This window comes from Drosophila mojavensis, unplaced genomic scaffold (assembly GCF_018153725.1).
Source record: "Drosophila mojavensis isolate 15081-1352.22 unplaced genomic scaffold, ASM1815372v1 contig_151, whole genome shotgun sequence".
Taxonomy (NCBI): domain Eukaryota; kingdom Metazoa; phylum Arthropoda; class Insecta; order Diptera; family Drosophilidae; genus Drosophila; species Drosophila mojavensis.
The window spans coordinates 1368404-1386933 of NW_025318684.1; the positions used below are offsets into that span (position 1 = coordinate 1368404).

At 41.7% G+C, this 18530-nt stretch overlaps 1 protein-coding gene across 3 annotated transcripts; it reads right to left on the bottom strand.

Moving 5' to 3' along the window:
* Positions 1 to 357: 357 nt before the first annotated feature.
* Positions 358 to 8589, bottom strand: LOC6585841 (meiosis-specific transcription factor mei4). Of its 3 annotated transcripts, XM_032733028.2 has the most exons (6): positions 6928 to 8589; positions 2260 to 2683; positions 1985 to 2168; positions 1750 to 1875; positions 863 to 1444; positions 358 to 789 (listed from the first exon to the last, which is right to left on the bottom strand). In XM_032733028.2, exons 2-6 carry the CDS (start codon positions 2667 to 2669, stop codon positions 514 to 516), a joined length of 1578 nt encoding a protein of 525 aa, XP_032588919.1. In that variant the 5' UTR covers positions 2670 to 2683; positions 6928 to 8589; the 3' UTR covers positions 358 to 513. The 3 variants fall into 3 exon arrangements, with proteins under 3 accessions (XP_032588919.1, XP_043863038.1, XP_002011466.1); XM_044007103.1 differs by lacking the exon at positions 6928 to 8589 and having other exon boundaries at positions 2260 to 2890; XM_002011430.4 differs by lacking the exons at positions 1750 to 1875; positions 6928 to 8589 and having other exon boundaries at positions 361 to 789; positions 2260 to 2887.
* Between the last annotated feature and the right edge of the window lie 9941 nt (positions 8590 to 18530).

Sequence of the window (18530 nt, forward strand, 5' to 3'; positions counted from 1 at the left end):
TGTGTTCGGACTAAGCATCTAGAACACAAATTTTTGAACAAAAATTTACTTTATTACCCTGCACAACTTTTGGCTACGAAAATATTGGATGGTGGATGAAAGTACACGTGTATTCAATAATCATATTTTTGTGATAACTCATCTCAATTGTTTTGCCCATTTCTAGTATTTTAAATACGCTTTTTGAAAATTTGAGATTCCAGCTGTAAAGATATACCAGATATAATTTCAAAACTTATTGTATGTAAGGTTTAAGGTTCGGAAGCAAAATATCAAGCTTGAGATGGACGCGTTCAAAAATACGATGTTCATTGCCCTGGTCAAGAATATATGTATACACATATGTACATGATGGGTTCTGCCACACCTCCTTCTACCTGTTACAAACATTATTAGGGTACCTGATTGTATTAATAATAGATTCTGAGGTATTAATAGATAATGTAAGAAAATGAAGTCAACTGATTACTGTATTAGAAGAAGTTTACATTTTTATTTGGCGATATTTGTCATTCAATAATCTCTAGCACAGTCGTCCAGAAGGTTATCTAAAATATCCTCATTGCGATTTAACTCATTGCTATGTAGGTAATTATATGACTCGTCAATGCAGTCAATGTATGGTCGAAAATTAGAGCAGTCATAATTAATGGGAACATTGCTCGTGATCTCAGAATTGGAGGTGATAGGTGCTACCAATGCTATATTACTTTCCTTATTGGAATCCATTTTATTTGACGATATGATAACATTTTCACTAGCTGTTGGAATGTCATCCTCGGTATAGATCTAAATAAAGATAATAGTTATAATAAAATATAGAAAGACTATTATTAATAATATAGTTAAATTTTAATCTCACCATACTAGAACAGTCCAACTTATTATTGATTATACTATTTATGCACGAAGAGTCATCGATAATGCCCGTGGTGCTAATTATAATGGTGCCTAGCTCATATTGATGCGGTAGAAAAGCTTCATTGTTTGAAGAAGGTGTGAATGAGGAATCTGGGTATAGAAAATGGGCGTCACGATCGTGTGAACCGTTTGATAATGTCAGCCCACCACCTAGGCCCACCTCTACTTCAGTTACGGTCAGGCAATCCAATCGTACATCGTATTCAGCACTATTTTTTGTAGGACTAGATGGTTGTGGCTTCTCATTCAGCATATAATGTGATGACAGGCTTGGAGACCGATCCTGAGGGCTTCCGGCATTTTTCGAATTGGCCAACTGGCATTTTGTTAAAAGAGTTTGACAGTTTTTAGTCTCTGGCGATGAATGCTTTGACTTTGAGTTGGTTGATTTGCGATTTCTTATCCGTTTTCTATCACATTTTCTTAGATCCACTCCTAGTTCCCAATAGCCTCCTTTGCCCTTTTCCTCACGTTTACGATTGCGAAAGCAATGATGCAACGACAGATTATGCCTAATCGAATTCTAAAAAAAAAAAAAAAAAAAAAAAAATTTGACATTCAATATGTTACCAACTGTATATGAATTTCAGTCAGAAGTACATATTTAAATGTGCAATAAACGTAGTTTGGGAACTATGCGAATTCTGTCCTTATAATAATATAATTATACATTTTTGTTATTTACGAAGCAGGGTTTATTGTAAGCAAAAGTTTGCAGTAGGTAGCGACCGTCTTTGGAATATATATAATTTTTCATACAATAGTTAATTAGCTAATTTATAAAGTATATCAGAAATCGAAAATCAAATAATAGTGTTTTTAATATACCAGATAAAGTATTTCGTTACGACTCATGAGTTGTCTTGCACTTGGTAGTGTCCCAGTTTTCATTAGCTTTGTTTCTAGTGAAATAGTCCCAAGGACATGGACGGACAGATGGTGAGCAGTACTACCCTGCATAATATATGTTAGAAAATAATATACTACTCACTTAGTTAATGGGGATAAACGTGAGTTGTCATTTTAAATATGTAGGTTTGGTTTAAGTTAATTTTATACTCACATTCCATTTTTTACGCACTCGGAAAAATGCGAATTTTGACTCAATCCATGCACAAATTTGCTGAAGTGTAACCCGTCCGTTTTCGAGCATCGCCATCCCAATAATATGGGAGTAGTTAAATGGTGGCTTGTGAGTTACATCTGTCTTATATATATTAGCAGATTTTTCATACTCTGCCAAATCGCTGTAATGTTATTTTATATGAATAAATGAATATGTGAATATGAATATATGAATATGTGTTCGTAAATGTCTATGTATAACTGGATCATTACCTTTTAATTTTGTTAATAAAAATATCGTATCTCTCCGCTGGTGTTGGACGCTTTAACAATACTGATGAGTTTTGTTTTCTGGATTCGGGGCAGCTGATAAGGTTTCGGATAAAAGATTTATTTGCTGAATTTTTCGAAGAACATAGTTCTAACGGTTTTAATATCTTTTGAGGATTAATACTTTCAATCTCAGTAGTCAGATTCCGATTGCCAGCTTGAATATTGATATCATCCTCGGAGTTGGCATCAATTGTCTTTGACCATGTCAGATTTTGATTACGTAATAACCAATTTAAATTTGTTAACTCACGCTCCTCGTCAGAATCATCAATTTCTGGAGTTTTTGCGATACGCAAGTATCCAGAGATCTGCGCATCGTTTCCTCCAAGATTTGTTTTCGAGCTAATCATATTTCCTTGTCAATCTGTTAAAAAATGGCCATAGTAAAAGTTGTGTACTTAATTGTATAATATCAGATTCACTCTAGAAACTGTCTATTCTGAATGTAGATTCGCTAATAATGTTTAAAATACGATTCAAAACTAGTAAGAGTCCTTTGGGCTAGACTGCTCTGTAAAACAAATACATACATACTATAACACATAAACACACGCTATAATTGGGGGCGAAGGGGGCGTGGTATCCAAAATCTGTAAATTACAAAATACAACTGTATATATACAGTAAATCTGAGGTCTCCAGAAAAAACCAAGTCGATGTCTCGATTATTCTCGATAAAAAAGTTATCGGACGAGTTATCGAAAAAATAAGCTAAGCTTGTACTGCCTATGGTATATACGAGTATGCATAAGTTTGGTTAGGTGGCGTAGTGAGTAGCGGCATGACGCTCGATCGAGAAGTCGCGGTTTGAATCTCGGTCGGTGCAACTGATGTTAATTTTTTTAATTGTTTCAAAATATTTTATTTTTTGAGAAATGAGTTTTCTATTTAATTTATATTTTTAAATACACCGAAATTGAAATTTAAACCATACTAAATGTGCGTTTTTAATAGTTTGGTTATTCTAGCAGATTCTTAGAATCACATCAGCATCATGGTTTAGTTTTGCTAGATGGCGCTGCAGAAGTGAATCTATTTGAGATTTGCCAAAGCGGCTTCCGAAAGTGAGGTGGCGTAGTGAGTAGTTGCGTGACGCTCAATGGAGCGGTGCAACTTATGTTATTATTTTTAATTGTTTCAAAATATTTTTATATTTTAGAAAATAAGTTTTGTATTTCATTTATATTAAATACATCAAATTGAAATTTTAGCCATACTAAATGGGCATTTTTATTAGTTTGGTTCAGGGTAGTATCTAGTCGAGCACTCTCGGATGAGTTATCGAAAATATATGATAAACTTGTACTGCGTATTGTATACACAAATCTACATGCAAAATTTCAGCTCTCTAGCTCTTATAACTTCTGAGATCTAGGCGTTCATACGGACGGACGGCCGAACCGACGGACAGGGCTATATCGACTCAGCTCATCGCCCTGATCAAGAATATATAAAGTTTATGGGGTCTGCGTTACATACTGCCTGTTACATACTTTTCACAAAACCATTATACGCGGATTTCCCATTTTCAATGGGTTCAGGGTATAACAAGTAAGAACGCTCTAGTCGAGACTTCTCGACTACGAAATCCCCTGAACCTAAGAATTTATATTTCAATAAATTTTCGCGTTCTTCTGCTTACACAAGAGACATACACACAGACACATAGGCATGCATGCATAACACGCAGAGACTGCAGTGTGGGATTACTATGGAAATTTAATTATTTTATAACTTTTCTTGTCGATGAACTATCTTCATGAAATGAAGATCATAGATAAGATCATAGATAAGCATACATTTGCCAAAGCACAAGTCTCTAGTATTTGAAATACGCCTTTCACAAACTTACAGGTTAGTGGAGGATATAGGGTTTGGTGTGGGGTAATTTTAATAAAAATCGAAACTGTATAAAATGCATCTAAATATATATTTAAAATCTGGACACTCTAGCTTTAAAGATGTAGGAGATCTAATTTTATAGCTGATTTTCGATAATGTTTTTAATCGATAACAAAATAACGGGACAATTTATCGATATTTAAAGCAAAACTCGATATGCGCGTGCTATACACGGACCTAGGAAAAAAAATTTCAAGTCTCTAGCTCTTATATCTTCTGAGATCGACGCGTTCAAACATACGGACAGACGGACGGACGGACGGACAGACGGACAGAGCTAAATCGACTCAGCTCGTCGCCCTGATCAAGATTATATATACTTTATGGGGTCTGCCACGCCTCCTTTTGCCTGTTACATACCTTTAACAAAACCATTATACCATGATTTACCATTGAAAATGGGTTCAGAGTATAAAAAGCACTGAGTATGGTTCAAAATTTAATTTAATTTAATAAAAAAATCATTTACTTACATAATAAAATATTTACATTAAAGTTAAAAATATTAAATTCCCCGCCCTGAATACTCACTAAAATACCATTGTGCTAGATATAAACTGCTTCAAAAGTTCTAGTCTAATATATTCATTAGATAGATTTAAGTAATGTCTTTTACTGTCACTCTGAGCTGATCAGGTGTTTTATTAATACAATACAATAATAATTATTTTAACAAAAGTCAACAAATAAGAGTGCTTTAGTCGAGAGTGCTGAGCTAGGAGAACCCTGAACAAAAATACGTTCACACATACATACAAATACGTCCACGCATAACCATGAGCTCGGTTAACTGCGCAGTTAGCAAAGTCTGCGCTTGGGCTGCACTACAGTGTGGGCAGAAGAACTTATTATAAGTACTTATTATGAGAACTGTTGAATAATTTCTTTTGTAGACGGACTATTTTAATGAAACTTTTAGAACATAATAATAATGTTTCAAGGTGTGTATAGTAGTACTTGAATACGTGTTTTTAGAAATTTGGGGCGAAGGGAGCGTAGTATCCAAAAGCTGTAAATTACAAAATCTTCGTATCCATTAAATATATATACATAATGAAACTGAAGTCTCCAGATCTAATGGACCGGGCGTAGATATATCCGCCATAGCTTTTGATCTTGGGTGATCGACACGGATCTACATTCCAAATTTTAAGCTAGCTGATCAACTAATATGATTTCTGGCATATCGGAAAATGCATTTTCTGATTTTCCACGCCCCTAGTAGACGGATCAGGAAATTTTTAACACTTTATGAATTGAGAGTATACATGAGAGTGTGTTCCAAATTTCAAGTCTCTAGCTATCATACAGAAAGACGGACGAATAGCAAGACGGACATGCACAAAACTAATATACTCATTTCACTTTCGTGAATGAGTATATTAATTCCTCTCTCATTTTCTGCTTACAAAAGAAACACCCCACGAACACCCACACAGGCACACATGGACGCAATGGGAAGGAAGGTTTCAAGGCTTTCAAGTCTCTAGCGAGGATTTATGTGACAATTTTTTACATTTCAAGCTGTTATTATTTTTTTTTTATGGAATTATAAATACGCCAAGTTTCAAGATTGATTTGAAATACTTAGCTTAACAACGATCGGATATCTTTACTGCTAGTAGCAATATGTCACGCATTAGTTTCGAAAACCAATTCTTATTGTAGCTCTCTTTCACTCATAATATACTCCTGAGGGATGAACCGTGGAACACAGTGAGCAAAATATATGTGTGTGCGTATGGATACAGGTTATCTTCGTTGTGTTAGTCGGCTCTTGACTAATACTCCATTGGCTCTTTTTTTGGAGTTCAGAGAACATGGAAAGCCGATGACGGCATTGGCTGCACGACTCATCGTTTGGCCGCCAAAAGGGTGGAATAGTATTTGAAACTGATTGGACGCCGAATCCGAAAAGACGTATGGACACCATTTTGAATGATGGCTGAGGGGAACTTTTACGAAACGTATATGTATATATAGCAAAAAAAAAAAGAAAAAAAAATACAAGACAAAACAAATGAAATGAATATATGCTATTTAGAAGAAAATAACCATTTTTTAAATATCTAATTTAATAAATATCTGTATTATATTTATTTCAATATCGTATTTGAATCGCAAACAAGCACAAACTACATGTGTATGTAATTCGAAGCCGGGGAATTACATGCACATATGGAGTCGAGTATTTGTTATATGCTTTTATTTGTATTATTTTTCATTGATCACGATTAGCTGTACAATCATATTGATACAAACTCACTTCATTAATAAATTGATCCATACATGTATGTATGTTTTTTGTGGATCTAATGTGTTTATGGTGTTAAGTGTTTCGCAAGCTTTTTAACAGGCATAATTAGGAAAAACTGTTGTGAGTAATTCGGTATCAGTTGTGGCCATTTATATAATTCAATAATGAAGTAAACGACATTATGAGAAGATAGATAGTAATTCGGATAGTAACCCGGAAACAAATGACTTTTAACTTTTCTGACACTCCAAAGAATGCTATTTATATGATATTTATTTTTACATGTCTGTAAGTATTTACATTACAGACAACACTAGTTTCAAATGTAGAATTTGTGTAAGCATCTTAACTTATTTAAATGAGTAGGTATATATCACGACATTATTTAAACTATACTACTTGTTCTAGTTTACGTGAACGAAAAGAATATTATAAGGTTTCGACCATACTGTTTCAGACGAGCTGCTTGAATTACACTGCAGTTGTACCAGTTCGACTACACCTGTGTACCCTATTGTCTCTCTGGTCAGCAAGCTATTGCTACCCCTATATGTAGCCATACAAAAAAATAACCAAATATACATATATATATTGAGTAAAATTCCTAACCGGGAATATTGGTCATATATGAAAGCTAAATGTATTGTGTGAACGGGCGGTCAGGTGACTGTTGGCTACACGCAAATGGTCAGAAAAGTTCAGTGACCCAGCCTGTTTGTGACCAAACGGGTAACTAACGTATTATCCCTATTATACCCCAAATGTTGACGCCACTGCGCAACTACTAAACAGGCGTCAACCGAACCGCTAAAAATACTACATTATGCATATACATATGTACCTGTTCGTGGACTGAGCCGAAAAACAACGAGCTGACATCGACCACCGTCCATTTCCGAAGGGACAAAAGCGTCGCACATAACCCTATATCAACCCCTATTTGTATACCCTGCATCAAATGAGTCATTTGTAATTGTAAAATGTGTAGACTTACCAAATATATTAAATCATTGTTCTGTGGTCTATAAAATATCTGCATATTATGGATTTATTAGATTAGCTCAGCTAAATTAATTCAATATACCTGTGCTATAAAGAGACTTCGTTTGTTGCTCAAATAAGGCACAATATTTACAGCTAACTGTTTAGGGGGCATTCTTAGCTTGTTTAGGGTAGATTGCACACAATATGTCCCGATAATATATGTATATGTACGTACAATTTTTTATAGACAGGGTAGGAAGTCGAATGAAACTTATCATATAGAATGCAGGTACAGTTCAAACAGACAAAAAAAAATGTATGATTTTATAAACTGAGTAAAACCTGTTTTTATACCCTGAATCCATTGTAAATGTAAAATCCAGGTATAAAATGTGTATAACAGGCAGAATTAGGTGTATTTTTAACTGCTATCGGTTAAAATCATCATCAAACATTGGACCAAATAACTAAATATTATATAATTCTTTTCTCAGCAGTACCTTATTTACCAAAACGCACGTGGCTTAAATTCTAAATTTAAAAATCTATTCTTGCATAGTTTTAGTGTTCAATCTGATAAACATGCTTAAGTCAAAATATTTTTAATAGTGAGATTTTGTTCACTATTTATAGACTTGACCGTTTGATGCGTAAGGAGGAAGGGGTTTTAATTGTTGTTAAACCCATATCCTTTCTGAATCTTTATCTTTTCATCCCTTCATGATGCGGGGTCATAAGGTTTAAATTAACTCTCCTATCGTGCTCATTATTTATCACACGTTCATATATCCCCCTTTTCTGATGTACAAGTTTATGCTCAACATACATATATGTAACTTGTATTAAATAAATTTATGAACATGTAAATGATAGAGACTTTCTTCTTGTGTTGGGTGATTTTAATATTCCTAACACTTCTTGGTCCTCTATTTGTAATGCAAATTGCTTTATTCCGACAATTGATCATTTGAATCGAACCTTGATGTCGATCAACTCCTTTCTGTATACCAGATATTCGTCACCCCACTTTATCTACTGATAATCCATTAACTGCTTTGCCTTCAAAAATAGGTCGCTGTAATCGTAAATGCAATTTCGATTTGCTAAATGAATTAATTAATTTAATTGACTGGTTTTATACCCTGAATCCATTTTCAATGGGAAACCAGGGTATAATGGTTTTGTTGAAATGTATGTAACAGGCAGAAGGAGGCGAGGCAGACCCCACAAAGTATACATATTCTTGATCAGGGCGACGAGCTGAGTCGATTTAGCTCTGTCCGTCTGTCCATATGTTTGAACGCGTCGATCTCAGAAGATATAAGAGCTAGAGACTTGAATTTTTTTTCCTAGGTCCGTGTATATCACGCGCATATCGAGTTTTGCTTTAAATATCGATAAATTGCCCAGTTATTTTGTTATCGATTAAACACAAAGCTAGAGTCTCCAAATTTTTTATGTATACTTATATGCATTTTATACAATTTCGAGCTGCAAGCAGCGATCGCCGCAGCAACAACAGAGGGCGCTGCCGCAGCCGTCGACCTTTAATCAGTCCCCAGCGGCTGAGTGCCAGGCACCCAACTCACTAAAAGAAGCGTTAGCCCAAATAGGAGTTACGCTAGAAGGGTTGTCTGCCTTATTTGCACCATGGCAAAGAAGGTGGAACAACTCAACTAAAGGGCGGTGGACACATACTCTTATCACTGAGCTTGAGCCATGGATAACCCGCAAACACGGCGAAGTTGATTTTTATCTTTCACAGATTCTATCGGGACATGGATGCTTTCGGAGTTACTTGAAGCGCTTTGGCCACGACGAAACCGACGAATGCTCTTGGTGCGGACGAGGTCTGGTGGAGGACGCCAACCACGTCTTATTCGAATGTGGACGCTTCCTAGAGAAGATGCGTTGTCTGGAAAAAGCATTGGGCCGCTCTATTAGAGCGGACAACATGGTCAGCGTGACGTTGGAAGCGGAGGCAGCTTGGAAACTTATAATCACCTTCGCGACCACAATCATGATGGAGCTTCGCAGAATCTATCGAAGACGAGCTGTCCCAAGCTAAGGGAGTGCAAAGTGCTTGCGAAGCAATGCTTTACGGCCGTCCCGCAAGCATCGTGCGCTACCCTTAGCCACCTAAACACACCTAAACGCATATTGTAAAAGTTGTTAATAAACGGATATAAAAACAAGTAAGAAAGCTGTAGTCGAGACTGCTCGACTACGAGATCCACACCTGCCAGGGCGTCAACATTGTGGAGGGAGTCGTATCGGCTAGATACTTTTGATCCCGCGGTCTTTTCAGAGGCCATTCAGTCTCTGGGTAAAATTGGTAATGCTGAGGCCAGAGCATGCCAAATGGTAGCCCAAATACAGAGTGCCTGCAATAGCAGCATGTTACGCCGCAAGCAGTTCACGCGACAACATGAGCCTACGTATTGGTGGAATACGCAAATAGGTGACATTCGTCGCAAATGCATCCAGGCGAGAAGAAGCTACCAACGGGCTCGCGGTAGGTCAACGTTTTTTGAGAAACAGTTAGCTTATCAGGCAGCTAGAAGACAGCTGAAGAAGGCCATTCGGGCAAGCAAAAGAGAATGTTTTTTACAGTTGTGCGACTCAGCCGAATATGACCCTTGGGGCAGGGCATATAAGATAGTAGTTAAAAGACTATACGCAGGTAGACAGGTGCAGCCTACGGATCGTCTGGAGCTTTAATCGATTGTGGAAACACTCTTTCCAGAAAGTTTAAGCTCCATTCACGCCCCTGAGTCCGAGTCTGCTGATCAGGGCTCAACGAGCACTGAAATTGTTTTAGTTACAGAGGAAGAAATATCAGTAGTTCTCCGAGGTCGTAGAACCAACACAGCTCCAGGGCCGGACGGGATCCCGCTATAAAGATCGGCAGCGTCACCATTGTGTCAAAGAGGGCGATAGACACAAGATTAACTTTCCGCGAGCACTTAAAATATGTGCATAAAAAGGCAGCTGATTCTTGTAGAGCTCTCTCGAGAATCATGCTTAACACGCGGGGACTTAAACAGCAACGACGTCTCCTCCTAATGAGCGTCATTAGGTCTGTCATTCTCTATGCTGCGCCAACATGGGCAAGAGCGATGGCAACGCCGAGCTACAGCCGAGGCATTTGCGCGATCTACAGGCTGAGCGCAATCAGAGTCAGCTGCGCTTTCAGGACTATCTCCGATGACGCGGCGCTCGTCATAGCCGGTATGGTGCCACTGGAGTATTTGGTCGCCGAAGCCGTGGAGCGGAATTCGCACGGGCCTACGCGACTCAACGCTGTCAGGGCGAACAGCATCGCACGATGGCAAAGAAGGTGGAATAGCTCAGCTAAAGGGCGGTGGACGCACAAGCTCATCCCGGAGCTTGAACCATGGGTTAACCGCAAACATGGCGAGGTTAACTTCTACCTTACGCAGATCCTCTCGGGTCATGGATGCTTTCGGAGCTATTTGAAGCGCTTTGGCCACGAGGAATCTGACGAGTGCCCCTGGTGCGAGCGAGGGCATGTGGAAGACGCCAACCACATTCTTTTCGAATGTGGACGGTTCCTGGAGGAGAGGCGTCGTCTGGAAGAGGCAGTGGGCCGCTCCATCAGAGCGGACAACTTAGTCAACGCCATGCTGGAATCGGAGGAAGCTTGGGAACTAACAAGCACCTTCGCGGCCACAGTGATGATGGAGCTCCGCAGAGTCGAGCGACTGAGAAGACGAGCTGTCCCAGGCTAAGGTAGCGCATAGTGCTTGCGAAGCAATGCTTTACGGCCGTCCCGCAAGCACCGCGCGCTATCCTAGCCACCACGCAACTTGCAATTTGTTATATAATTTTGTCAATAAATGAATAAAAAACAAGTAAGAACGTTGCAGTCGGGCGTTACCGACTGCGGAATACTCATTCACATCCCATCAACAATTTAGTAGTTAAGTTTCGCTCTAATACTGTAGAATATACAGGTTTTTCCGATTTGCCACGCCCCAACTGGGCGTAGACACCTCATTTTTGGTCAGTTTTTAGAAAGAGATAACGGTACCCTAACTGCAAAGTTTGAATGCTTACCCTCAAAAAATGTGAAAATTACAGGGTATTTTTCGATATGCCACGCCCCTAAAGAGGCGTAAAAATTATTTTTGGGGAATCGATAGAGGAGGCTACCAGTAACTCAACTATCCAAATTTGAAGCTTCTAGCTATTATACTTTAGGAGATATAAACTTTTGCGGTTTGCCACGCCCCCTGTGGGTGGACATATATCCGACAAAACTTTTTGGTCTTGGGTGATCAGTCCGAGTATATATACAAAATTTGAGGTCTCTGCCATCAATAGTGTCCAAAATATAGGAGAATTTAAAAAATCACTATATCTTCAGGTCCGATTTGCCACGCCCCCAACGGGCGTAGACTTATAATTTATCTTCAGACTTTATAAAATCATACCATTAGCTGACGTGCAAAATTTCAGCATTCTAGGTTTACAACTTTAGGAGATACAGTTTTATCCGATTTGCCACGCCCCCAATGGGCGTAGATATATCCGCCATAGCTCGTGATCTTGAGTGGTCAACGCGGACCTACATACCAAATTTCAGCTCTCTAGCTCTTCAACAAACATGATTTCTGGTATATCGGAAAATGCATTTTCCGATTTGCCACGCCCCTAGTGGGCGGATCGGGAAAATTTTAACACTCTATAAATCGGAGATATACACGAGTATGTGTTCCAAATTTCAAGTCTCTAGCTTCAATAGCGCCGAAATAGATTGCGTTCATACGGACAGACGGACAGACGGACGGACGGACGGACAGACGGACAGACGGACAGACGGACGGACAGCAAGACGGACATTGCACAAAACCAATATACTGATTCACTTTCGTGAATGAGTATAAAAAAAAAAAAAAAAAAAAAACACACACACACATGCACACACACACGCATACACAGGAGTTCGAGTTGCGTTTTCACGGAGTGCGGTCGATGTCATCGTGGTCCATCGTAGACAATAGCTTGAACTGTGTTTTCCCCTGTGAAAGTGGAAAGAACTGAAGTCAACGTGTTTGCTGTGGGCGCGGCGTACCCAGCGACCTCAAAAAACTACCAGAGACTTACTGCGCGGCGGTTCGTGGAATTCCCAAGCGGTATAATTCGGTGGTGCAAGAGAGGGGGGGCGATAGCGTCAGTGTTTTGGCGTCAGGGCTTCTTTCCTTTCCTTGTCTTTTGTGGGCGCGTAAATTTTGTTACTTTAGGCGTCACACTTGCGCAATAAGAAAACTCAGGTGCATTCACTCTAACAGCTGTTAGTAGTGCTGGAAATTGCATCGGGCAATCAGCTGCTCACTAACGTTGGTGAGTTGCTAAGCCTTAGCAAAGACAGCAACCTAGCTGCTGGAGTGAAGTAGCAGTTATTAAAAGTAGTGCATACTTTCGGGCTCTCGCTTTAGTCAAGTTGAGTTTAAGTGACTGCGGGTTGTAAACTCAGATTATTTTAGTAGCCATTGCCCACTACAGGCTTCACGCCGTTGTAGTCGGAGCAGAAATGGATGCCATGATGGAGGACGAGCTGCAAGCTTTTGCGCGTCGTTCCTCGTTGCAGCGATCGCCGCAGCAACAACAGAGGGTGTTGGCGCAGCCGCCGACTTCTAACCAGGCTCCAGTGGCTGAGTGCCAGGCACCCAAGTCACTAAAAGAAGCGTTAGCTCAAATAGGAGCTACACTAGAGGGTCTGTCTGCCTTATTTGGGGGTCAGCGGCATATAAATGCCTTAATGAGAGAGGAGCTGGCTAGGCTGGTCAGCCTTCACAAGACGGCCGAAGCGTTCTGCAACCGTTCGGTTAAAAACTGTGAGGTGCAGACCACGCCACTCAAAGTAGGCGAAAACGTTAAGGCAGCGAGCATTAGTGCTACAGTAGGTAGCAATACTCCCAAGCGGTCGAGGGAAGTCGCCTCCGAACAGAGGAAAACTCCCTCAAAAAAGCCGAGGCCCAATAGAAGTGCAGCGAACCCAAAAGAACCAATGGCTCTACGGGCTACAGCTGAATCTGAAACTTCAAACCAGGCCGCCCGACAGACAAACCAGAGCAGCTGGACAGTCGTCAAAGGGCGAAAGCCTATGCAAAAACGTCCCAGGACTGACGCGATTGCGATTTCAGGCGTAGGGGGTTGCAGCTACGCGGACATGCTTCGTGTAGTTAAAAACGACCCAAATTTGAAGCATCTGAGCAGCGACGTTCAAGGCATTAGGAAGACAGCTAAGGGGGACCTTTTACTGCAACTGAGTAGGAAGCCGGAGCATAGCGCTGAGGCTCTGCACGAAGCTGTAGGCAAGGCCTTGGGAGACCGAGCGGTAGTTAAAACACTTACCGAATCGGCGCAAGTTGAGATTCGCGATTTAGATGAGTTAGCGACCAAAGAGGAGATCTTGGAGGCAATTAGGGTGGAGTTGAAGGATAGCTCACTCCCCATTGAGGCTATCAAATCGCTTCGGCCAGCTTTTGGTGGACAGCAAAGAGCTACGGTTGCTCTTCCAATTGGGAAAGCTAAAACTCTGCTCGAGCTGTCCAAAATTAGAATAGGATGGGTAGTTTGCCGTATCCGAGCCGTGGAGCAGCCTAAACGCTGTTTCAAGTGCCTCGATTACGGTCATATGGCAGCAAACTGCGGCAGCGACTGTGACTTAAAGGGCGCCTGTTTCAGGTGTGGAGAAATGGGTCACAGTGCCAAAGCATGCACCAAGCCACCAAAATGTAGCCTCTGCATCCGGAAAGGTGAAAAGCAGACGGACCATTCAGCAGGCAGCTTCAAGTGCCCATCTTACCGTGAAGCTGCTCGTAAAATGAAATGTTAAGGTTTTTGCAGCTTAACTTAAATCATTGTGTTGCTGCCCAAGATCTTCTAGAGCAGACCATTAGGGAAAAATGTATAGATGTAGCTTTTCTCAGTGAGCCTCACCACTGTAGAACCAGCTGCCCTAGGACATGGTCAACAGACGTTAATGGCAAAGCTGCGTTGTGGGTATGCGGCAACTCAGCGAACGTACTTTCGAATGTTAAGTCATTCAATGGGTTCGTACGTGGCCGATATGGTAGCTTGTGGCTTTACAGTTGCTATCTGGCCCCCAGCATGCAGCTCAGTGAATTCACGACGGTGCTCGACGAGCTTGCCGAGGATGCTAGGGGGTCGGAAGGCCATTATAGCTGGAGATTTTAACTCCTGGGCGCTAGAATGGGGTAGCCCAACAACAAATGCCAGAGGTCGTATCCTACTGGAGATCTTCGCGACACTAGATGTTGCACTGCTCAACACTGGCCATGAGTACACCTTCAGTCGGGCGGGATACGGGTCTGTTATCGACATTACTTTTGTCACTTCATCCCTCTTTCGGGGAGCAACATGGAGCCATTGCGATAGCTATACAGGCAGCGATCATACGGCACTTCTGTTCACAATAGGTGAGCCACCTGCCAGGGCGTCAACATTGTGGAGGGAGTCGTATCGGCTAGATACTTTTGATCCCGCGGTCTTTTCAGAGGCCATTCAGTCTCTGGGTACAATTGGTAATGCTGAGGCCAGAGCATGCCAAATGGTAGCCCAAATACAGAGTGCCTGCAATAGCAGCATGTTACGCCGCAAGCAGTTCACGCGACAACATGAGCCTACGTATTGGTGGAATACGCAAATAGGTGACATTCGTCGCAAATGCATCCAGGCGAGAAGAAGCTACCAACGGGCTTGCGGTAGGCCAACGTTTCTTGAGAAACAGTTAGCTTACCAGGCAGCTAGAAGACAGCTGAAGAAGGCCATTCGGGCAAGCAAAAGAGAATGTTTTTTACAGTTGTGCGACTCAGCCGAATATGACCCTTGGGGCAGGGCATATAAGATAGTAGTTAAAAGACTATACGCAGGTAGACAGGTGCAGCCTACGGATCGTCTGGAGCTTAAATCGATTGTGGAAACACTCTTTCCAGAATGTTTAAGCTCCATTCACGCCCCTGAGTCCGAGTCTGCTGATCAGGGCTCAACGAGCACTGAAATTGCTGAAATTGTTTTAGTTACAGAGGAAGAAATATCAGTAGTTCTCCGAGGTCTTAGAACCAACACAGCTCCGGGGCCGGACGGGATCCCAAATCGTGCGCTAAAGCTAGCCCTCGCCTTGCACCCAAGTACGTTCGCCGAATTATTTAACGAATGCCTGATCCAAGAGACGTTCCCGGCAAAATGGAAAGCCCAGAATCTGGTATTGCTACCCAAGGCTGGCAAACCACCAGATGAGCCATCTTCGTACAGACCGATCTGTCTCTTAGACACCATGGGAAAGGTGTTTGAGAAACTGATCTGCTCTAGGCTGGAGACTGCGATTGCAAGCGCCGGAGGCCTGTCACCAAACCAATTTGGATTCCGGAAGGCCCGGTCAACAACGGACGCGCTTAACAGAGTTGTTGGTCTGGCCACTTCCGCTATTCAAGGCACCAGATGGAGGCACGGGACGAAGGAATACTGTATCATCGCGACCCTGGATGTAAGGAATGCCTTCAACACAGCTAGTTGGGATATGATACTGAATGCGCTGTCACAATATAATATCCCTAAATATCTAAGAGAGATAATAAAGAGCTACTTCAGAGGAAGAACACTGGTATACAACACGAGTGAGGGTCCCCAAACTCATACAGTGTCAGCTGGAGTACCCCAAGGCTCAGTGCTGGGGCCTCTCCTATGGAACATCATGTACGACGGCGTACTGCGCTTGGAACTACCAGCAGGCGCGCACACCATTGGCTTTGCTGATGATGTAGCAGTCGTAGCCATAGGAAAGGAGCTCAAAGATACAGAGGATATGTGCAGCGAAAGTATCAATCGCATACGAAGCTGGTTGACAGGAGCTGGGCTCGAGCTAGCGGCACACAAGACCGAAGTGGTACTAGTCAGCAGTCGCAAAAGAGTGGAAACTGCCAATGTAAAGATCGGCAGCGTCACCATTGCGTCAAAGAGGGCGATAAGATATCTTGGTGTCATGATAGACACAAGATTAACTTTCCGCGAGCACTTAGAATATGTGCATAAAAAGGCAGCTGATTCTTGTAGAGCTCTCTCGAGAATCATGCTTAACACGCGGGGACCTAAACAGCAACGACGTCTCCTCTTAATGAGCGTCATTAGGTCTGTCATCCTCTATGCTGCGCCAATATGGGCAAGAGCGATGGCAACGCCGAGCTACAGCCGAGGCATTTGCGCGATCTACAGGCTGAGCACAATCAGAGTCAGCTGCGCTTTCGTCATAGCCGGTATGGTGCCACTGGAGTATTTGGTCGCCGAAGCCGTGGAGCGGAATTCGCACGGGCCTACGCGACTCAACGCTGTCAGGGCGAACAGCATCGCACGATGGCAAAGAAGGTGGAATAGCTCAGCTAAAGGGCGGTGGACGCACAAGCTCATCCCGGAGCTTGAACCATGGGTTAACCGCAAACATGGCGAGGTTAACTTCTACCTTACGCAGATCCTCTCGGGTCATGGATGCTTTCGGAGCTATTTGAAGCGCTTTGGCCACGAGGAATCTGACGAGTGCCCCTGGTGCGAGCGAGGGCATGTGGAAGACGCCAACCACATTCTTTTCGAATGTGGACGGTTCCTGGAGGAGAGGCGTCGTCTGGAAGAGGCAGTGGGCCGCTCCATCAGAGCGGACAACTTAGTCAACGCCATGCTGGAATCGGAGGAAGCTTGGGAACTAACAAGCACCTTCGCGGCCACAGTGATGATGGAGCTCCGCAGAGTCGAGCGACTGAGAAGACGAGCTGTCCCAGGCTAAGGTAGCGCATAGTGCTTGCGAAGCAATGCTTTACGGCCGTCCCGCAAGCACCGCGCGCTATCCTAGCCACCACACAACTTGCAATTTTTATTTTGTCAATAAATGAATATAAAAAAAAAAAAAAAAAAACACACGCATACACACACAAACGCATACACACACACACATACACACACACATACACAAACACACATACGCACATATACAAACACATACACACACAAGCACCCACGCATAAACACGCATGTGCTGCAGTGTTGGCTTACTATGAGAACTTAATTGTTTAATAACTTTTTTTGTGGACATACGATCTTCAATAAACTTTCAGATTATGATTATAACATGGATATGCATTTATTTGCCAACGCAAAATTCTCTAGTATTTGAAATACGCCTTTTACAAAGGTGTGGGTGAGGGGGTGAATATAGGGGTGGGGGGTAAATTTAAAAAAAAACCGAAATTGTATAAATTGCATATACGCATACATTAAAAATTTGAAAACTCTAGCAATAAAGGTGTAGAAGATATAATTTTATAACTGGTTTTCGATAAGGTTTTTTATCGATAAAAAAGATATATATTCTTGATCAGGGCGACGAGCTGAGTCAATTTGGTCCTGTCCGTCCGTCTGTCTGTCCGTCCGTTCGTCTGTCCTTATGTTTGAACGCGTCGATTTCCGAAGATGTAAGAGGTAGAGACTTGATTTTTATACCCTGAACCCATTGAAAATGGGAAATCAGGGTATAATGGTTTTGTTAAAAGTATGTAACAGGCAGAAGGAGGCGTGGCAGACCCCACAAAGTATACATATTCTTGATCAGGGAGACGAGCTGAGTCGATTTGGCCCTGTCCGTCTGTCTGTCCGTCCGTCCGTCCGTCCGTATGTATGAACGCGTCGATCTCAGAAGATATAAGAGCTAGAGACTTGAAATCTTTTTTCCTAGGTCCGTGTATATCACGCGCATATCAAGTTTTACTCTATATATCGATACCGACCCCTGATATTTTATTATCGATTAAAAACCTGATCGAAATCCAACATCTTTTGAGCTAGAGCTTCCAAATTTTAAATGTAGACTTATATGTATTTTATATAATATCGATTTTTGTTATAATTTACCCCCCACCTTTATATCCACCCCCTCACCCTCACCTTTGTAAAAGGCGTATTTCAAGTAGTAGAGACGTGTGCTTAGGAATGAACATACATTTTTACCATATGCTTACGCCCTGAAAGATTCATT

Bases quoted from the DNA above. Each gene is read 5' to 3' on its own strand.
- LOC6585841 (XM_032733028.2), bottom strand. From the start codon at position 2,669: ATGATTAGCTCGAAAACAAATCTTGGAGGAAACGATGCGCAGATCTCT. The intron at 2,169-2,259 runs GTAATGATCCAG...ATAACATTACAG, and splicing joins TTTATTAACAAAATTAAAAG to CGATTTGGCAGAGTATGAAA. The intron at 1,445-1,749 runs GTATATTAAAAA...TTTTTTTTTTAG, and splicing joins GTAACGAAATACTTTATCTG to AATTCGATTAGGCATAATCT.